This window comes from Oryzias melastigma, linkage group LG5, assembly GCF_002922805.2.
Source record: "Oryzias melastigma strain HK-1 linkage group LG5, ASM292280v2, whole genome shotgun sequence".
Classification (NCBI taxonomy): Eukaryota; Metazoa; Chordata; class Actinopteri; order Beloniformes; family Adrianichthyidae; genus Oryzias; species Oryzias melastigma.
Window position 1 is genome coordinate 33,637,859 of NC_050516.1, and position 23,246 is coordinate 33,661,104.

The window sequence follows — 23,246 nt, forward strand, 5'->3', positions numbered from 1 at the left end:
AGAATGACTGAGTAATAGTTATTTAGTTCTCTAGGGGATTTTGGCTTTTTGGAACCAGCAGGTATTTCCTGTTTGGAACGCCAGGAGGAGGGGTTAGTCCAGTTCTTATATACTGTCAATGGTCAGAATTCTGTTGGGGTAACATCTTATTTGAGAGTCTCCTGATAAGAAAATAGGAAGAACTGACCACACTAAAGACTACAGTCTCATAGGGATAACCGCGGATGGAAGGGGGGGGGCAGTGGCTTTGTGAGGCACAAGGCTGCCCAGTGTGAGGAGGTGCTGGAGGTCAGGAGAACAGGGCGGGAGGATGGTACAGTCAGCAGACATGCAACAAAGACACTGCTGTCACCGCCTGCCACTGCTTCACACACACATATGGACACCCCCCCCACACACACACACACACACACACACACAGGGCCATCAGAGTTCCTTTGTTCACACAGACAACACTTTGACTTCTCCCTGCAGACAGTCTTCTTCCCACATTCAGTTTTCTGTGTCACTGAAACACACCGAACCAGTCAGACTTCAGAGTGGTTAATCAGGTCAGCAGTAACAACATCTACCGTCCAGTTTCATGCTCGATATCTAGAATAACATTGAAAATACATCAATATGTCACTTTTTTAACACAGTTGGGATACTTTAACCTTTAACTCAAAAACATTTTTAGTGTTCAGTCATTAAACCAAATTTCTTTAGAAATTGGCTTGTATAAATTTGTCTTATTATACATTCATGTGTAATTATTTCACATCCATTTACTTATAGAAACGGTTCCCTGTGTGTCGGTGCAGACTGCTGCCATGGTTACAGTTCTGAGTCACACGACTGATTTGATGTTTGGTTCCAGTGCAAACACGGAGTCAGACGTCTGGACTTTCTAACAATGATCCAAACTGCAGAGAAGTGAGACTAAAGCTGCACTCGTTTCCACTGCATCAGTCAGTCTGGAGGCTGCACGGCGCAGCGGGCGGGAGAGCCTGCAGCGGCTGTTCCCAGCGTGATGGAATTCACCCCCGCCGGCGAGGAGGATGAGAGGGTGACATAATAGCTGCCGCGCTGTAATCCAAAATCAGCAGAGTAATGCCGGCTCCAGGCAGTCACTCACCTGGCTAATGGGATGGAAAGGGCATGCCACCAGAGGGCTGCCATGCCAACATGACGCGACAGAGCGAACCCTGCCGCCAGCGCAGCGCACGCTCTCACAAAGAGCTCAGCCTGCTGCTGTGAAGAGTCTTTGTTCTCGTGGAGTCCCTCCACACTCCAGGTCTTCCCCTCCAGCGGCTGCTCCCCTCGGGAAGCCTGGGGGACGGCTCTACAGCGCCGCAGGTCAGACTGGGACTGAAGCCAAGATGGGCTCTACCACCAACAGAGGAGGTCCTATTCCAGACTGTTTTTGTTTCTGAGTCTAGTTATCTACAGGAAGGAGAAGAACCAGCAGAAATAAAAGTATTTTCACTGGTTTGGAACAGATTACCAGGAGGCTCAAATGTTCTAGTATCTCATGTTTTGTTTCCCTGTTGTGTAGTTATACATCCAGTACCGCTGGGCGTCCGGTTCTGGTGGCGGTGCGCTTCAGGGTACCAACGCAGAGGCTCGGAGGTTGAGGATCCCTGTTTTAATTAAACCGGCCAGCACGTAAAAAAACACGAGTTGGGTACACCCAAAACATAAGTTTGTGCCACAGAGGGTCCTTGAACCATTCGTCGATATGTGACGACTCGGGAATGAGAATGGGTTCGGCTGCAGGACAAAAACCTCTTCTGGGAAATATCACAATATTTTATTTGTTACTGGTATCAATTTCAAATGCTGCTGAAACAATTTCTAATTATTTTTATAAGCAAACATTTTATTCAACGTCTTACTTTTGTGTTCCACTTAAATTGCAGACCGCTGATTTGCAGCAGAACACACAGAGCCTCTTCCAGCAGTTCTGCACCAAGACAACAAGAAGATCTCCAGAACCATCTCGTGGTTGATCTTCACTCAGTCTCCTGATTGTTGTTGTTGTTACACAGATCAAATACTCAAACAAACTCATAAACAACTCAGTTTGTACTGAAATAGGCAGATCATTCACGATTTCTTGGTCGGTTAATCCAACAGCCATTTGCTAAATTCATGAAGTAAATATCAGCACTGCTGTAAATAAATATCACTTTATGTTTTTTAACCATACTTGAAGAGTCTTATTGGTTGAAGCACATTGAAGATTGTTTCTTTTATTCTGAAAAATAGATTCCTGAGGAAACCAGACAATGTTGAGTGATTAAAAAATGTTTTTTAATCTACCAAAAGTAAGTCACTTGGATCACTTCTGATAATTAATAAGATGCATTTAATTATCAGAGTATCTAGTCATACTCCTTCAAAAAATGTAATTCATTTTATCTGGTACAGTCTTTGGATATATCGTTTTGTGGCATATGTATCGCGATATATATTGTATTTTCACATATGTATCGCGATACATATTGTTTTGTGACATGTGTATTGTGATACATATGATACAAATGTATCTTGATACGTATCGCGGCGTGACGTGTGCATCGTGATACTCTCGCCATTATGCAGCCAGCATAGATTGGTTCAAAGCTTTTCACTTCTAGCGTTCAGCTCCTGTTTCAGTTCAGTTCCCCTCAAACTGCAAAGGAACAGACAACATTTTGGTCTGATGCTCATTGGGAACTGAAGAAGCTGCATATTTCACCGGTTTCACAGCCTGTCTCTGGTCTGAGTCCATCAGCCGGACCCGAACGCAGCAGGGACTCAGATGTAATCCTGCTGATCGCAGTCTGAAGCTGCACAGATCAATCTCAGCGCTTAATGACATGTAATCCTCTGTGTTCATTCCCACACATCACTGAGACGCTGGAAGCAGCAGAAACACCCTCAGTCCACTCCACAAACACACACTCACCCCTACACAAACACACTAATACTTTTTTTTTTTGCTTTCTTTACGGTCACCACCCTGAGGTGCTTCTGAGTTCCCTTCTCTGTTCAAATAATTGAAGTTCTGCTGAGAAACATCTGACCTGAGAGCACGAACTCTCTCCAGTCCTCCGTCCTCCACCTCCTTCCAGCGGTCGCTATACTGCTTCATGTGGACAGCAGGGAGGAGGCAGGACGTCCTCAAACAAAACAGCTGCGTGAGACTGTCTGCAAGCCGCTTCTGAGCATGCTCAGTACCCCAGTCTGCAACTCAGACCGCCTCTGCTCCTTCAAATGTGTTGCCAGAGCAACGCAAGGAGCATCCAAGTGGTTAGAAAGAGTCGCCGTTACCTTTGCTTCACATCTTGGTTTTTCTGTTTGAGTAATTTTCATCATTTACAAGTCAGTCACGAGAAGTAAGAGCGGACGCAGAGACCTGGACAGATTTAAGAACATGAACTCAAATACAGACTCTCACACAGAGTCACACAAGTGTTGAAAAAAATACCCAATCAATGAGGATTTATGTAAAGACAAAATATGATCAATCTGTCCTGAAATATAATTGGAGTCTGGACAAATCAACAACTTTGTTTCATTGAATCTTCATCATCTGACTTTTTTGAAACTAAATTTCTTGCAGTAGCATTTTATTTTGAAAACCGGAAGCTTAAACAATACCAACTTCTGCCCCGTTTGGACCGGTCCGTGAAAATATTGTCTAGTGTAAATCCTGGCCTGAAAAGAGTTGGGGACCACAGGATTACACAATCAGGATAAATTCATCAAATCTAATAAAAGAAACCCAACAAACAAAACACATTTTCTTATTGTATTTCTAAAATATGAGAGATTATGAATGTAAAAGTATGATTCCTGTTAGGTCTGCTGTTCTGTGCACTTAAAGGACCAGCTTCATTCTAAGCAGGTATATTAAATGGAAAGGAAATGATAAAGTGAAGTTTTGATGTCTGACTCAACACCTTCTTCATCTGTTCATTTACACTTTTCACACATTTTTTAGCACATTTTTACAACTCAGGTTTGTTTACTTTTCTAAAATCTTTCCTGGAGAATTAAATACAAACTTAAAAATCTCCAGAACAACAGAACAAGTTCTTTCCTCAAAAGGACATAAAACAGTCCTCTTTTTTGTTTTTAAAGTCCAGTGGATGCTGATACAGCCCCTGCTGTGGTTTAATCCACATCTGGTGGGTTGAGTATTTGGGGCAGCGGGGTTGGATTTAGTCCAGAGAAAATATTGTGTTTTCATGCTTACTCAGATCTGCATCTGTAAACAGACATGGATGAAACGCCACAGTAAACATGAGAAGGGTCCGGGGCAACCGGCAGAAAGAACAATGAGCCCCTCCCTCCAGGATGGTATCACCCAGGGGGTGGGGGGCGGCTCCTTCCCTGAGGGGAGGAGGGACAGAGAGGAGACGCAGCATCAGGGTAGGAAACAGAGACCCTGCACTGAGGGACGCAGAGAAGGCGGGGCTTCGCACTGAGCCGCACAGGTCACATGACACGGCCACAGCTAGCAGTGCTACAGAGCTCACAGAGTATCAGCTAATGTTTCAGGTGTGACAGAGTGAGAGACTGTTCCTCGCTCACAACCAGAATCTGTACGTTTGAGGTCTCCATCCTCTGCCTGCTAACAAACAACTCCTCCAGGAAAGCTGGTAGAACATTTCTGCAGAAAGCAGAGCAGAACGTTCATTGAAAACACTTCTCAAAGAGACAACTTGGTCGTTTGGGCTCACATTTATGTCCAGTAAACATGTTAAAACTCAAAAAACAGGATTTTCATTGGAGGGGTCTTCAATATCATGGAACACAAAGCAGCAGAAAATGTTCTGAGGAACAGATTAAACCCCAGTAGACCTGTAATCCTGCACTTGCATAAAAATACATGTCTTTATGAATGTATATATGTAGAGATATTTGATGGGGTCTTCCACTCTCATCTTCCTAACTCCTCTGGCTCTGCTTCTTCCAATGAAAATAGTCTTTTTTGGTGTCTTTAATACGTTCTTAGAGCATTTTTATCATGATGGAGGACATCTAAAATAGAATTTAAAATTAAAACTGCATTTCTGAGTATTTCTTTATACAAACCATGATAGATCAGGAGTTGATGAAGACCTGCGGCTCGAAAAAGCTCAGGATTGTGACACAGCAACTCCCCCTATAGTCTCCTTGCTCCACTACAATTTTGTTGCATTCACTTGGAGACAAATAGATCCATGAACGTCTTTGTTTTCCTCATCTGAGCTGGAATCTGGATCTCAACTGCACGGCTGGATAACTCTGATATTGTTCACCGTGTTAGTCAATGTTAGCTTGGCCCTGTGAGGTGTTATGAGTGATTGGTAAAAAGTGTAAACAAAGGGCTGATGGGAAAATTAGCTAAGCTAACTATCTGATTTTTGTGTGCCGTGTACCACGGAAAATCAATTGGAAGTCAGAAAACCCAACCAGAAATGAGGCAAACTGGATTGTAAGACAGATTTTTTATTTTTGAACAATATTTAAGTGCACCTTATGGGTCGAGAAATACAGTCCGATTTATTTTTTGAGCTGGATTAATGCATTTTTGTTAATAATCTAACACAAATGATCAAACCGTTTTTTTTAAATCACTGCTGACATTACACTACCTGCTGCAATATCAGCAGCATGAAGCTGATTCTATGTAACTTTTATTTTGAAAGTAAATCATGTGAATCTCTGTCAAAAGTTATAAACGGTTTCATATTTTGAAAAAAAGGGTAATTTCTCTTTATATTTTATATCTATTACATTAATTCATCCTGATGGTAGCGTTGACATAAATACAAATCTTATTTTTCTAAAGGATGACGTCAGCCTTTGTGGTTCCTGCTGGGTTTTGGTCTGTGGAAAATGGTCCTGAATGGTTCTGTAAGTGTTGAAGGTTGCAGACCTCTGAGCCATTTCATTCCTGAACTTTAGACAAAATCTTGATTCTTTATTCCTCTAAAATTAATTTCTTCTTTATTCAGATCACCATCTTCTTCACCTTTGAAACATTGGGAACAAAAAGGTTTAAAAACCCCCCCTGCTCGGGTCACGTTAACGTCCTCTTCCCTGTTCCTGATGGACCCACATGAACACTGCAGAACCGTTTGGAGACGGGTTTCTGCTCCAGAGGAAAACGACGGCTCCACAGAGGTAAGCTGCTCACACGAGTCAGAGCTGCACCGCTCTGACCTCCTGACCTACTTTACACACAACTTCACAAAAAGCACCATCTGCTGTGCACTTCTCACCGACTTGTTTCTGAGCGACTGATCACCTGAGTTTGCTGCTCTATCAGCCACAACAGCTGAGGGGTTCTGAGGAGTCCGTCCTCACACACACGTGTCTTCATCTCCTCTGGACAGGAGGAGCTCAGAGATCAGATCAGAACGAGGGAAAACGTGGGGTCAGAAACGGTTTTTGACCTCATGGCGGCCTGCTGACAAACCCGATGAAGCGGAGCTCCGCCCACATCTTAAAGGTGAGGCTCCATGTCAGCAACAGGAGAGCGGGAGGAAGTAACCTCCAGAGCCCTGACATGATGTTTGACAACAAGCTTAATGCTCCTGCACGTGGAGAGGAGGAGCAGGATGTACTCTCCACGACTGGCATCATCTAACATCTGTAAAAAATTGATGAAGATGTTTTATGAGTCCGGGGAGGCCAGCGCTCGGCTCTGTGGTCAGCTGCACTAAGACGTGAGGAAAGAGCCTCACTGATTAGTTCTGAGCTCCGTTCTCTGGGAACCAGAACTCTGTCAAAGTCCAGATACTTTCATTTCTGGATTTATCTTGTTAAACAAATAAATCGTCTCAATGGAAACAATATTTGTTTTGTGAACAGACATCAATCTGGCTATAGAAACTATTTTCTGGGCTTGTTTTTGTTTTCCTCATAAGTGTCCCCTCCTCTTGGATGTTTTGGGCATCTGGGATCTGCCCTTTGGGGAGGGGCACTGTCAGGATTCTTTGCTTGTGTTTTTGTGGCGCTTTTGTCATGTTCTGTTCTGCCACTTTCTCGTCGCTCTCATGGTTTTTGTTATGTTTCAGTTTATTTATTAAATATTTTCTTTTTTTACCACCTTGCCCGGTCTCCTACATTTTGGGTCCAACACCACTTCCTGATAGAATGACCTGACCACCTCAGAACCAGCAGGAGAGTTTTTGCTGCAGTGACAGCAGACAGCAGTCCACAGCACATAGGTTTCCCTGAACCCATATGAAGTCGGGTCATGGCGCGTCCACCAAATCCGTTCCTGAGGGAGACCGTCGGGCCGTCCTTCATTAAATTGATCATTGATCGATCGTCATGAACTCACATAGTAAAACATTGCGATTAATCACGATTAATCAGAATCCAAAAGTGTGATTTATCTGTTTTTTTAATCAATTGATAGAACTAGTTTCATCATTAAACAAACTAATGAAACGCTCTAAATAAATATTGTCAAGCCAGCTGCTCATTGTGATTTCTCAAATTTGTGGTGTTCCTACATATTTTATGTTGGTGTGAGATAACGTACACACCGTGTGACTTTTATCCAGTTGACCCTAAACTCTATGAATAATTCTAAACAGTTGCTTTAAGTGAAGTCGAGGCTGGACGGAGGACAAGATCTGGAAGGTCATCCATGATGATGTGCTCCTAAAAATGTCGGAGTGAAAAACGCTTGTTACTTTTACGTTAATCATATTCATTTTCAGTTATTTAAAATTCATAAAAACAATTCAGAATCTTTTATGGATCATAATCGATGCATCTAATAATTGATTTCCCCCCACCCCTAGGAAACAAACCCCGGATCGCCATCCTATGGGGTCAGATCAGGATCCGCTTAAAGGGAAAATTTGAAAGCAGTTTTAAACTCGAAAATACATGTTGTAAAATTAAAGGAATTATTAAAAATGTGAAAAAATAAAATTAAACATTTGAAAAAAAATATTGAAAACTTGAAGAAAAAAAAAGGAAATTTGAAACTTGAATGAAAAGAACTAAAACTGTTACCAATTAAAAATAATGTTTATTTGTAATTTCAACTTTTCCTTTTCTCATTTTCCCTGTTTGTCTTCAGTTTTCTGTTTTCAGCTTCTGAGTTTTTCGAGTTTTCGCTGCTGAGCTGATCCTAATTTTATATGGGGGCGGGGCTTCATCAGTTTTCAAATTTATAATGGCTGTTTTTCACATTTTCAATCTTGTTTTTCGTTCACTTTAAGCTGATCTTGATTTGACCTGCAGCCAGATGAGCCATTCAGCTGCTCAGGTTTTTTTTGACTAAAAAACAGAAATTCTGAATCACTACATCAGATTATTGTTTCAATTCTCATGCAGGATGAGATTAAAAGTTTAATAATAATGTGGATGACAGAGATCCACACAGATCAGGTGAGTGCATTCAAAGCTTTCACAGAAGCTCAGCAGGACCCCTGTGACTGTTTCTTACAATGACGCCCCCGTACCGACGCCCTCCAGCTACAGAACCTTTCTGTTCTTGGAATGGGTGGAGCAGAAACGCCGTGTTTTAGCGCTGAGGTGGTGACGGCGCCGCTTCCCTGCGTGCGACTCCCGTGCCTCTCCTCTGTGGCCTTGAGAGGTGAGAGATAATGCTGCCAGCCCCTCCCTGCCTTTCCCCACTGCCTGCCTCCCACTCACACGGTAACATATAGACAGAATACTTGAAGAACACAAAGACCCAGACGACTATGGAGCTGCTCTCCTGTTTGACCTGGCTCTGCTGCACTCCCACACAGAAACAGTCCACATTCCTGCAGGAGCAGAGAGAAGGGAAGAAACAAACAATCTTGGCGGGGACTTTTGGTGCAGCGTTTGTGTCTGCATCACTCGGCTTAAATCAGGAGTTGGGTCCAGCTGACTCCTACAGAGGTCCTGCTTTTGAGACACATTCAGATTCCTCCAATAATCTCAGAAAAAAACGGCTCAAGAGAGCAATAATTACTCAAATAATGACTAAATATCGCTTCATCATTCATGGACATTTAAATCACACAAACACGAGTCTCTGCATCAACTTTCAGAAACCAAACACTCCGTCTGAATCTGAAAGAGAAAATGTGGCCGCAGAATTCTCCACGGAGAGCGCAGGAAATGTTTCCTTGACAACCATGTGAAGGTTACCAAGTGCACCGTACATCGAACAAGACATTATATAGGACTTTTTTTTCTGGCCTGGAGTAAAGGCTTATAGATGCTGGATGAGAGCGGGTGATTGTTCTACGGTAAGAAAAACGTCCAGGGAGGAATTTAGGAAAAACAGCCGCCTGACCTTCACCACCTCCACAAAGAGACCGGAGGAAGATCAGCAACATCTCAGCACAAACCGGCAGGAAGCTGCTGGCAAGGGATGAATGATGCAGATAACCATCAGTGTTAAAGAAGTTTGGGGGGGGGGGGGCATTTTACAGCAGCAGATGATTTTAGTGCTGCAGTGAAAGCCAGCATTTCCATTTCCATCCTCCCACACAGACGGCACATATGCATCCGTCTGAAGGTTTCATCGGAAGAACTTTGTGCTTCTACATGTTTACATTGTTTTTATGACCCTCCCATGCATGCATGTCACAGCGGGGGTCAACAGGTTGGTGGGGGGGGTCACTGACTCCCAGCAATGGTAAGAGGGAAAAAACCTGAACTGAAACAAAAAAGGACAAAGAATCAAAGTAATAAACTCAGTCGTAGCTGCAGACAAACACTGCTGTTTGTGTGTGGGGGGTGTGTGTTCGGGGTGGGGGGGTGATTTTGCAGTACTTTGTGCAGCAGTAATGAGGCTGATCCGATAACGGAGGGTCCAAATTTCAGGTTGGGACACATTTTATGGAGCAACCTTTGGACACGGTCAACCGTTTAAACCATAAAACAATAAAAACATGAATGAAAGCCTTAAAGGCCGACACAGATTCACCCCAACCCCACCCCCCACCCCCCCCCACACACACAGACACACACCCACACCTGGAAATGTGCTGTATTTGCAGAAAAGGCTCTGAAACATTCAGATGAAAAAAGACTGAGCCAGTTACAACCTTTAAGTTGTGGCACCTCGTCTCCTTAACCCTTCTGTTCTCTTCTGGGCTCCAGATGACCCCTCCCAACATTGATGTGTGATCCCTCCCAGGACAAGTGTGGACAAAGGTGGACAGGATTTTATGTCAGACACAGACGCCAGTGAAGATAAAAAAAAAAATCCTTGGAAAAAAAAGTTCAGTGTGCCGTCTTCTGGGGTCTTTGTAGGATTAAGGTACCAGTTCTAGGTTACAGTACCGGTGTGCTAACTGGATGCAGTACCAGATGCAATACTAGATGCAGTACCGGACCCAAACCAGTACCAGAAGGTTCACTTCCAACTCGGATTAGGATCAAGGCACTGGTAAAGGGTTAGGGTACTAGTCCGCTAACCGGACGCAGTAACGGATGCAGTACTAGACATAGTACTGGACCCAAACCAGTACCAGATGATTTGCATCCGGCTGAGGTTAGGATTAAGGCACTGGTAATGGGTTAGGGTACCAGTGGGCTTACCGAACGCGGTACCGGGTGTAGTACCAGACGCATTACCGCACCCAAACCGGAACCAGAGGGTTTGTGTTAGGCTCAGGTCAGGGTTAAGGTACCAGTACTGGGTTAGGGTACCGGTGCGCTAACTGGTTGCAGACAGCAGTCCGGATGCGGTACTAGACGCAGTACTGGACCCAGTATCAGTTAGGTATAAAGTACTGGTACTAGGTTAGGGTACCGGTGCACTAACCAAACACGGTACTAGATGCAGTACTGGACCGAAACTGGTACCAGACAGTTTGCGTCCGGCTTGGATTAAGGATTAAGGCACTAGTAATGGGTTAAGGTACCGGTACTAGGTTAGGGTACTGGTGCACTAACTGGACATAGTACCAGATGCAGTAACAGACCCAAACTGTTATCAGACAATTCGTGTCCGGGTCCAGTTTGCATCCGGGCCTCTGTTAGGGTTAGATACCGGTACTAGGTTTGGGCTAGGCTACCAGTACAGGTTAAGGGTACTGGTACCGGCTGCGTCCCGAGGGTTGTGGACCCCTGATTTTACTAACAACAGCACGCCAAAAAACAATGAGTTGAGGACACCCAAAGCGTCCAAAAGCGACGCAGAGGGTTCTTAAGAAACATCGATGTGTGACGAGTTGGGAGTGAGAATGTGTTGTAAAATTACACGACTGAATGCTTCAGTCACTTTTTCACAGGTTTAATCTTCAATCAAGTGAAAAACAGATGATCAGATGCAGAGCGAGATGCACTTCAACACATTTTTCCTTTTACTTTGGGAAAACATCTTAAATGTTGCGGTTTTGACATAATCCTTTTACTGTTGTCCTCCAATGACAACAGCTGGTGGTACGGTAAATATATCCCAGCATCCTCCATGTCAGTTACTACAAAAGTCTCTTACACACTATTACAACCACATCATCATCACTGTAGTGTCTCATTAAACCTGTCAGTGTTTTCTTCACGCTCCGCTGCTCTGAGAAGCTGCTCGTGGTGATCTGGAGATCCTGCAGAGCCTCACCTGGCTGCGAGGAGAGTGCAGAGCTGCGCTCACGTCACAGCTGCACGCCTCATTATGGTCAGGCGGGAAGCTGCAGGCGGCACCACAACCGGCTAATTATTCTGAGCAACAAAAACCCACAAATGAACACAATATTAACATACCGACAGGCCGCGCTCAGGCGCAGCCGACGCCATTCTCACAGCGACCAGTGGATAACACACTGTGTGTGCTGGAGTTTGTAATCATAATTGCATAGCTTCATATCTGAATCTTGAGGGGGTGTTAATAATTAAGCAGCTGCTGTACTCTGCACAGTGGAGAGCATCCTCTACCAGCCCTAACAAACACTCCTGCAAATGACGGAATAACAAACACTGACGCTGAAGCAGCAAGGGAGTGGCTCTAGAAGAAGCACGCCGAGGTCCTGAAGTGGTGCTGCTTTCTCCAGACCCGAGTCCAACAGAACATCTGGTGGAGGAGCTGGAGGTTCCAGTCGCTCAAAGCTTTGCTATGAGGAGCGGAACAAAACCTGAAGAACTACAACAAACGTCTGACTCTGAGATCACCAGCAAGAAGTTATATGTTTTGCTAAAGAAATTCATTTTGTTGAAACACACTTTATTAACTTATTGACTGTATATGAGAACTGGACTGAATGACTCCTCCCCACTGTGGCTCCAAACAGGAAGTACCTCATAGACTGTCATTCATACATTCACTCATCTTCTTGTCCGCTTCTTCCCTTTCGGGTCGCAGGGGTGCCGGAGCCTAACCCGGCTACTGATGGGCGAAGACGGGGTTCACCCTGGACAGGTCGCCAGTCTGTCGCAGGGCCACCTCATAGACTTCTCTAGAGAAATAAACAGCTGTTACTCGGTCATTCTATTGGTCAGAATAAACATTCTTGATCTCATATCTATGTTCTTGATCATTCTCATTTTTAATATTTTTTTTCTGTAGTTCAAGTTCTTCAAGTTATAAACTGACCAATCAGATGCCTCAGTAAATGTGCCCAGCCAGCAGGGCCAAGTGGGCCCCATATGGTTTCAAAGTGGGCAGAAAATGTGGACCCTGAATGTTTACTTTTACAGTTTCTGTTGTGGCCCCGCCTGTGTTTGCCCACATTGGCTAAAGTGGGCACTCAGTGGGTTAGCTCGCTACGCTAGCCAGCCACTTGGTGGACAGCGTAGCGTGCTTGGAAGCTTTGTTGTATCGAGGTAGCTAGCTCCGCTGTAGCAAGCTAGCTAGCTCTGCTGTATCAAGCTAGCGCACTGTGTTGTAGCAAGCTAGCAAGCTCTATCTGAGAGTGGTTGCCGTAGAAACCTCGACTCAGACCGACTGACAAATCCCTGCTTCTGAATGTCACCTGACTCCAACATGGCCGTCTTTATATCACAAAAAAGTTGTGACTAAATTGACTTGATTTCATTGGAGCTTGAAGTAAACCATTTTCTATTGGTGATGTCACACTCACTCAGTCCAGTTCTCATATACAGACAATATTCTTACTGTCATCATCAGCTCCGAGTTCTTTCACTCAGACTTCAGGCTCGTCCACATTTTGGAAATTTGGTTTCATCCCGTCTGCCTCCACCCTCCACAGACCTCCTTCTTCATAAAGGTGAGAGTGCCCCCCACCCTGGAGTAAAGCTTGGCTGCAGACGGTACTGGTGGGGAAAGGCGGCGGCCATTACTGATGGAGGCCACTCCAACATTAAGGCTGCAGAGGCAAAGCGAGGATTTAACCCAGAGCTCTGCTGGATGCTTGACCTCCATCCCCTGATCCACCCTGTGCTGCAGACCTCTCAACCCCCCAGGACTCAGAGTAGCAGGAGCGAGGTTAAGAGGAGGGGGATAAGAGTGTTCCTGTCGTTTGTGTTCCTCTGGCCTACTTTCTGTGCGGCGCTGCATTAGGCTGAGCGTGTGTGTGCTTCTGTGTGTTGACTGTGCATCCTTGGATGATGCGAGTGTGTGTGGCACGTCCACGTGTGGGACAGGCCAGCAGATCCGCTCGTCAGGCCACGTCTGTGTCTTAGTGACAGCAGAGACGTGTTGTGAGGAGCTAAGAAAGTGTTACTGATCCTGCAGGTCATGAAGACGCAGCAACACCTCGATTAAGATTAGGAGCGTCATGGATCACAAAACAGTTCAGATCAGTTTTCAGATCAGTAAAAAAAAACAGGACAAACAACAAGATAAAAGCCTACAACTCATTTTTTGAAAGGCTTAAAAACAAGTATTTAAAAAATATATATATAAAATACTTCAAAGCACAAATACACACTTACATACTGTATATATCAGGGTGTGAGCTGCGTCTAAAATACATTTGTTCTGTTGTTTGTTTTTTATGACACTTGCATTTACATAGATTTAAAGATTATATAATATGCTGCAGATTTGTTCATTAGTTCAAAATGTGACAAGATCTGTTTAAAAATGTGTAGTTGATTTTTCTTTAACATGACATAATCGATAAACATGGAACAACATAGTCAAAATGAGACATTTTTCCATGAAATGTTAGTGATCATCTGAAAATGTAACAAATACTGAGATTAACTAAGTGCTGAATATTGATATTTGTTTCCTAGTTTTTTGTCTTTGTTTATAACTATGGTGAGAATGTATAACTAAAGGCAAACTGAGATAATGGTTCCAAAAGGTTCTCTATATAATCACATCACAACACTGGCTCAGTCCTTTTATCTAAACTGATAACCATGTTACCAACTAACATGTTTTTCATCTTCAGACTATATTGATTAGGATAAATTGTAAAATTCTTCATTTAATTGTTAACTATGTTTAAGGTAAATTAGAATTCTTTAGTGAACTGTACTTAAGCTTCGTTTTTGTCCATCTACCAAAAACCCTCAATAGCTTTACTTTGAAAATGAGAACCTTCATCGACACTTTATTTTGAAGGTTTATGGTCCCATTCAATGTGTTTAGTTTATGTCCTACATTTGTCTGCACATTATTCTGAGGTCCCTAAAGTGTATTTTTACTAGTCTTTTCTACATTTAGAAAGATCACGAATCGTGATCTCAGTCTTTGCAAATATTTGTAGTTACATTTTCAGGAACAGAATTCACATTTTATGCAAAGACTTTCAACAGAACTGGTAAAGCTGAGGGGAGTCAGGATGAGGATGTCTAAAACACAGAGGGGTTCTGATGTTCCTAACATCAGAGATGATCCTGGACTGAAGTTTGAGCCCAGAATCGTCCATCGCTGAATCCCGCACAGGAAACCAGAGCTGGAGGAGGCGGGAAACGACCAGCCGCCCTCTGATCAACCATGTTCATGAACGTAATGTACATCCACACGAAGAGGGAAATGTTTATTCCAAACAAATGCATCTATGAGGTTTACGCTAACACTGTCAGAGGAGTTGTTGCTCCTTTCTGAGGCATGTCACATGGAACCACATCGAGTCAACGGGGATTCACATCTGACAGATCAGCTGTTTCTATCCTCAAACATGAGGAAAGGGGAAAGGTCTGACTGCTCGGCTAGAACAGCAAATATCCATTCATTTCTACTGATTTCAGTCCATCATAGCAGGTAACAGCTGCATGCACCACGGTGCTGAACATGTGAGCATGAACTCAGTTCAGATCGGCCAATTAGGTCAACATGTGTGAAACTGACGGAATGAGGTACAGACGTAAAAATACACCCGGCTTTGTCTGTGTGTCAGGACACATCCATGCTCTGAACAACAACACAAAGAACCAGCGATACACAACAATGAAGGCTCCACTGATGCAAACATACAAGACGTTTATGAGAAGAGAAAGTTGGTTTTCTGAGAAAATATAGTTACAGCTTCATAGTAGATAAGATGCTATATAAGCCCAACCTCTGGAGGTACTTTGGCTTCTGTGTTATTGATAGTAAAAGAAGGCATTTTAGCACAGACAGCTCTTACTCTGATTATGTAGCATGAAATATCTTAATACCTCAGGACCAGAGGATCAATCACACAAGAGGCCAAAACCCAAAACACACCTGAGGTCACGGGCCGAACAGGATAAGCATTTACTGAACACTCTAAAACTACATTTTTAAAACTTTAAAGCCATCACTTTTTAGCATAATTATAAACTACATATATAGCATTAACTGTGATAATGTTAGTGTGAATGGTGTAAGCTGAATTTGACCACTGAAGATGCTGAAAATGATAGTTGAAAACACTGAAGCTGATAGACAGCTAAAATATGAACTAAATGCCAAATTAGCCTAAAAAACTTTAAAAAAAAACCTTGGTTAGCCAAAACAGCTAGCATGTAGCTGAAATATTAGCTAAACTCCAAAACAGCCTTTAAAAAATCTTAGTAAATCCCAAAATATTCCAAAAAACTAGCAGAATGCCCATTTTTAAAACTTTAAACTGTAAACTTTTGACATAAATATGAATAATAAAAAGGCAGGAATATTATTCCAGAATAAATCAACTTAAACCTTAAATAATTTTCAATATTTTAGTCTCCATAAAAAAGCCGGACAGAATTACCCAGAGGGCCGGATCCGGCCCCCGGGCCTCAACTTTGACATGTGACTGTTTTGCTTCAGGTGACCAAACGTGCGTTAAAACATCTCCCTGAAGTAGAGATGCCGCGATGAGTCACGACTATGTTGACTATTAAGGTCCGATTAGTTGACTAATTGTACAAATGAATCGGTGATTAGTCGATTATTGAAATAACGGTTCGTGACAGTCCAATCCTGAAGCCTCTGGATGACCTGAGAGGCATCAGGGTCGGCGTTTCTCAGCTGCAGCTCCTCCATGGCAGAAACTCAAAAACACATCCTAATGGTGTGCAGGCTTCTAATGGTGAGGTCCACAAACACTTCATCTAAAAATCTGATCCAACTGGACCTTTCACAATCAGAGGCTTCTTCAAGGTCTGCGGTGATTTCAACAGGCTCCCCGAGTCTGAGTGGACGGGTCGTCAAAAGGGCTTTGAGATAACCACTTATCTCCACAATGAAAGCTGAATGGAAAATGCCTTTAAGAAATCAGAGGAGGTCTGGAGCGAAAGTAAAAACACAGTGAGGCTCTGTTCGACACCTCCTCCTCCAGCACCTCCTCCTGCTGCAGGAAAAAGAAAACTGGAGGAAAACTGCAGCTTAGCTCAAACATTCAAAAATATTGTGAAACTTGTGATTTATGTAGAATCATTAAACAAAAAAAGCATTTCAAGCCTTTGTTTCACATCATTTTGAATATTTTGGGCTGTAGATCAAAACAACCCAACATTTAAACACAACCACATCACAGCAATCCAAAAACAGGGTTTCTGAGAACTATCTGTTCTAGATGTTCGGTTCCTGGTTGGTCTTCCTTATCAACGTGTTTTAAAACCATCACTGATGGAGACTTCACACTCAACTGCAATGAATGTGGAAGTCCGTCCACTGCAGGTCTGGTTTTATGAGCATCACGAGGTTTTAGTCATTCACTTCATTCGGAGCTCACTTCCTACCACGGCCCTGCTCTGTAAGAAGAATGCAGATCAGACTTCAGGCTCTATGAAACCCCGACACTCAAACAGTGAGTCAGACCCAAACTTCAAAATGAAACCTTTCAGTCCGATTAAACCAGAAGAGCCCTCCAGCATGCGAGCTCGTCCTGCACTCCATCCCAGCAGGAACAATGTGACCAGATCTACAGGTGTTCTGGACGTGTCTGCAGGTGTGTGTGCTCCATCTTTACACAACGCTCTTCCAGACGTTCTCCGAGTCCCTTCAGCTGAGCTTCTGTGCGGCTCCTTACCGTCCTCCTCCTTGCCGTGCGCGTTGAGCGGGCTGTGGCGCATCCTGTCCTCGCGGCGTGTTGGGCTCAGCTCCGTCACTCTCCCCAGATCTGCTGCTAGCCACGTGGGCTCGCTCATCTCTGCCTCCGCCTCGCTGCTCACTGAGCTGTCATCCTGAGGACGACAGACACAGCACAGGTTCACTACACAACACTGCGAGATTACACAACAATCACGCCAAAAGTCCAGACGTGAACATGCTCTGAGCACAAGAACCTCTGCATGAGACCTTCATTTACTCTGCAAACACAGACGAGCACTGAGTCTTCATCTTAATACTTAGGGATTAGGGGTGAACCAAAATATCGATTTGGGATTTATTGCGATATTTAGTCCTGCGATTGATTCTCGATGGGTTCTCATCTAGTATGAATCTTCTATTTTCATTTGAAGAGGCTGTAAAACGTTACTCGTCATCATTTGGTTGAACGTTCCTTTGGAGGTAGATAGGGGGCGCACGTTTCTACTAATAAGCTACTTGAATTATTACATTTTTTATTCTGTTGTTTACAACCATTCTGCACTAATTAGTGACACTGATTTTCATGTTTACTATTGTTGACACTGAATTTTGAAGATGATTCCAATTCAATTGGTGTCAATGCTCGTCAAAGTATCACTGATTCCAGCAATGTTGCACAAAGTGTCTATTATTTGTTGCACAAAATTAGACACAAGTTGTTTATCATGATTTTGTTTAAGCTAAAAAAATAAATGGGGATATATTTTCCTAAAAAATATGTGTTCTTCTATATAATGTGAGTTATTAAAGATTATTTTTACCAATTATCGCAGCATCACGATATCGTGAGCCATGTATCGCGTATCGTATCGTGAAGTACCCAGTGATTCCCAGCCCTATTAGGGATGGGCAATATATCATGCTAGTATCGGTATCGGCTAATATTTGCATAATTTTAGATTATCCGATATCAAACTTTCCACCAATATATGCTACCGATATTTCTCTTTAACTGTGGAGTTGCAGCAGGAGACGCGCTCATCCGCCCGTCTTTTTGTGTTGTGTGACATAAAGCGGCTGCTAGCTATTTTAAAACAAAGCTAGCAGACCGCTAGCTATTGTATTTCTAATAAAGAAAAGGAAATCTCCAAACTTTGTGCTATTCTAGACACTGAAATATCAATATCGGTAAATATCGGCTATCGGTCACAGTTACAGGGAAAATATTGGACGGAAAAATGATATCGGCCCATCCATATTAATTCTTCTTTTTGCTTCTGTTGCTGGATGAACTGTTGATCTGTCTTAGGAACCTTTTTGGGTCAGGCTGGTCTGTAGGAACTCAAAGGAACTCTTTCTCTTGAACCAGAAAACGGATCATTGAGTCGGTGTGTTGGTCTTCAGAAATGTATCCGTGCCAGACAACATATTTCATGGGGGCAGTGTTGTTGAAGTGATTCTCAAAAAAGCAGCAGACAGTAATTTTGATGTTCAGACAGATAAATAGGTCTGCATTATTCCCTCAAAGGGACATTTCTGTGTCACAGCAGCAAAAATTGTAGATCCACCGTCAGTCTGCAGCTGCAAACAGCAATGAGGATTTTTTACATGTAAACCTGCCAAACAGTCGAACATCAGAACGAAAAATCAAGCCAGTATTATCACTATTTACAGTGGAAAACCTGAAGCATTGGACTGGCTCTGGGTTTTCAGAAACAAATTGCACCAAACCACAAATGACTGCAGTTCTGTACATTTATTAGAGACAGTAATGCTTCTATATATAATGTTTCTATAATCTTCTGAGTTAAACCATCAAGAACAGAAATGAAAAAGAAAAAAATGATCAGGCTGCTCTGACACCAGCAGAGATCATGAATAGATTTTTAATGTGTTCAATATCATGAGAACACCAACGTCTTAAACTCAGATCATCTTTAGATCTATTGTAAAGGTGTTCCCAGTAGTTTTTAATTATAACTTGGTTGTTTTTTAGACAAGAATCTGTGTTGTTTTCTACAACATAGTTTCTGCAGAGCAGCAGTAATTAATTATAAATTCACTTCTGGATTGTGGGGGGAACCATTGGTGCAGAGTAAAGCCTACCCCCCCTTCCCATCATCCTTCTGTTACAGCCCCTCACATCCCCAACCTAACATTAGTGGAACAAATAAAATCGAGAGGATTATAAGATCCAGATTCCAGCTCAGACGAGGAAAACAAGACGTTCACGGATCTATTTGTAAGTGGAAACATCAGGGAGTTTGTGGCCGTCCTTAGCAGCTTTATGTCATACCTACAGGCTTCTTCCAAATGACCTTTTGTGTCTGCTCCAGATTCACAATTATTTGAATAAAGAAATACTCTGAAATACAATTTTAATCTCAATTCTCTTTAAATATGTCATGAGAAAAATTCTTAAAACACCAACACCCCATTTTCATCAGGGCGCATGAGTTCAAGACAAATTTTGCTTGTTTATGAAAACAAAGTTTAGTGTCATCAGCATAGAAATGAAGACATGTTTCATTTTTCAGGGGAAGTTTCTACAGCAAGAAGTCTTTGAGAAACAATAACATCTGATGAGTAAAGGACACCCTCCTCTGATCAGTTTATATTTAGACCAGCTCAACATAGAACAGCTAGTCGTTTAAAGGGCCGTTGTCATGCAAAAATCAACTTTTTTGAGCTATATTGTTGATTCCTCACTATAAACAACCTCAAAGTGGTATTTTAATCCATTCACACACCTCTGAGCGTTCCTCTAAAATCCTGCTCTCTCAGAGCCAGCCCCTCCCAACCCACAAAAATGAGCGGAGCCTCACATTGTGACATCACAAAGTGAGAACAGCCCCTTCCAGGAAGAGTCTACACTGCTAGCACCGCCCCCAGGCTAACAAACACACCCACCTTCTCCAAGGAGCTATAGCTGTTGATCGGTAAAACGCTTTCATTTTATATGAACATCCATCTTTACAAAAGTTCTGATGCTTTTTGCTTTTATGGGCCAAACACATGACATCATGAAAGGGGCATAGTATAGGTTCTAAATGTAAACCCAAATGTCTCCAATAGTTCCTCAGCGACATTCCTCATTAAAAACTAAATGCTGAAATGCTTCAACTTTACCCACAATGCCCCTGGTTTTCTGTGAACACATGGGTCACATTTATAAACATACACAGTCACTGAGAAGAAAAATAAGAATAACAAAAAGCTTGAAGCAATTTTAATTTCTGTAAAATGAAAGATTTAATCAATTAAAATGTTAAATCAAATCAACTTTATTTATAAAGCCCAAACTGCTACAGAGCGCTGTCCAATAAAACACCAAGAACACTAACGGATAAAATATAAATATAAAACAACTGAACCAAAACACACTTCTGCACTTCCTCTTAGACCTCGGCACCTCACGGAGAAGCCCAAACTCTTATGAGGGAGTCCATGAGACACCACTGACCCACATCTGTCTGCTTGGTGGGTCCTCAGAGGAGGGGGTTCCCTGGACTCGTCACCATGAATGAGCTTCCTCACTGCAGCCGGGCGTGCAGCCGAGCATGCAGCCGGGCGTGCAGCCAGCTTGAGGAGAAGCAGCCGCGCACACGAGGACAGGAGCATCCCACCCTTTCAAAATCAAATTCACAGAGTCGCTGGAAAAGGTTTCATCTGAAACCATTCATGCCTCCTGATAAGATCTGCTTTGTTTCAGAACCCTGAGCTGGTGACGATGACTCCAGACGGGCTTTGATTCCCAGCCGCCGTCATAAATGGCAGATAAAATCGTTTCAGGATTTCTCTCATGATGACGAAGCGTCTGCTGTCAGACATCCTCGTACCTAAATCCTGCATCATTCACTCCAGGAGAAGCCAGAAACGTAACAACATAACAGCTTCAGCCGCTCAGGTTCTTTATGAACTGCTGTGAACACGACAAACGCTTTGTTCCAGCAGATCTACACCCTTTTGGTCTTGTCTGATCCATCCTTTGGATCTGTTCTGCTGAGTCAGCAGCAGGTAGAAAAGCTGCAGAAACCTTCCAGCTCCACATCACAGACACAGAGTAGAGGAGCTCAGGCCGGCTGCAGTTATTCTGATGCCTTAAACCTTTTAACACCAGAGCTCCAGTGTTTATGTTCTTTGATTTACAGTAACTTTGTAACCATTAACACGATGATTCCAATGAGCCGCTTGTCTCCTTCAGAATCTACTGGAATTTTTAATCTGAGCAAAGTGTAAACTTCTATTCATAAAATTCCAATTTCCTACGCCAAAAACTGAGAAAATACCAAAAAATAATCAAAAACACAGCCTAAAGGGGTTGATGTGAAGTGCTGACAGATTATCAGTCATCTGCTTTAAGATTAACTGATCTGAACAAATCAGAAAAGTGGAGAAACTCCAGCCTGAACGGAACAGAAGAAGGATTCCCGCTCCGACTGGCATGGAAACAGCTGAAGCACCAAAACAAAAGCACTTCTCCTGAGGCACAGTGGGTCAGAGCCCTTCCCGACCGTTAAATATGCTTCATTTTGGCCAAAGAGCGGCTTCCCTTGCTGTCAGGGTGGGCGTTTGGCCGAGCCCCCGCTGGGCTGCATGTGGCATCACCTCCTGTTACCACAGCTCTGTGCCCATCAAAAGTAAAAGTGGAGATCTGGGTTAGCACATTCCAACTTCCTGGTGTTTGGAACAGCTTTTAAAACGGCTGAAACAATCAATCAATCAATATACTTTATTAATTATTATTATTAATGTTTTAAAGGAAATTTAAGATGAAATAAAGGCCTTAGGAAAAAGAACTGGATATAAAAGAGTACACTCTTAACCCGGATTAATTGAGTTTACTTGAACAGAGTGAAGAAAAAGATCGCCTTAAATTTTTTAAGTTTTTACATAAATACAAAACCAGACAAGTTTAGTTGAACTTAAAACAGTGAATTAATACATTTGTCAATAGGAAATGATGCTGGTAAAGTTTACTCAGTAAAATATGTAGTCACAAATTATAACCATAAGTTCATTATGTTTTTCAAAAAATTGTTGATAAAAGTAGAATTTCCTCAACAACCATTACTAATTACTGCCAGGGTCTTGACCAACAATCCCACTGGATTATGTTAATCAGCTCGCTATTGTCATTTGCTCTCGGTATCAAGTGGGAATCAAACCCGGCCTTCCCGGCCAAGAAGAAAAAATCCCTAATTTTGTTCATTTGATGAACTATGTACTTCTCGGCTTTTAGTGGCAAAGTCCTTATCAGCTCTGACTGTTTAAATACCTTAAAAAACTGTGTAAAACTATTTAAATCAGAGTAAAGAAAAAGTCCTCTGAAAGTGGAAAGGATTTCCAAACATCAACTATGATGATGGACAATAGTTAGATTTGGTCTTTACATAAAATTTACCTAAAATCCTAAAGGAGAAGAATGATAAAGAATGAAAGAATAACTGATCCAAACGTTCCACAAACAAGCCAGAACCAATCAGACACAGTGTGATCTGTTAACTAATGCTTAAAACAACAACTACAGATAGTGACAGAATAATACTAACCAAACCAAAGGATTTCTGCAGCAGTAACACAGAATGGTGAAGCTCCTCCCACTGAGGCGTTCCATTATGAGTTTTTAGAATCACACTTTGTTCACTAATCAGCCGCTGTTTTCATTATGCTTTGGAAAAACTCCTGACTGAGACCCAGCCGTGTGACATAGAGTCACACACAGGTTTAATGGACGCAGCAAAGCAACCCAATACCATGATCAGACCTCCTCCATGCTTCACAATGGAAACACTGATCATCCAGGAACGCAAATGTGCCTTTTCAGAAGGTCCAGTTCAGTCTCACCCGCTCAAAGGAGTTTCTCCTAAAAGCTTTTAGGCTCATCCAAAAGTTGGTGAGCCACCAGCGAGCTGTTCTGATCTGAACTTCA

General features: G+C 42.7%; 1 protein-coding gene across 2 annotated transcripts in view; it reads right to left on the reverse strand.

Moving 5' to 3' along the window:
- Positions 1 to 23,246, reverse strand: part of LOC112144985 (nucleolar protein 4-like) — an 83,494-nt gene that overhangs the window by 22,292 nt on the left and 37,956 nt on the right. For both annotated transcript variants that reach the window (XM_024269932.1, XM_036212067.1), the window contains one exon: positions 17,313 to 17,466. In XM_024269932.1, coding sequence (XP_024125700.1) covers positions 17,313 to 17,466 — 154 coding nt within the window. The remainder of the gene's footprint in view (positions 1 to 17,312; positions 17,467 to 23,246) is intronic.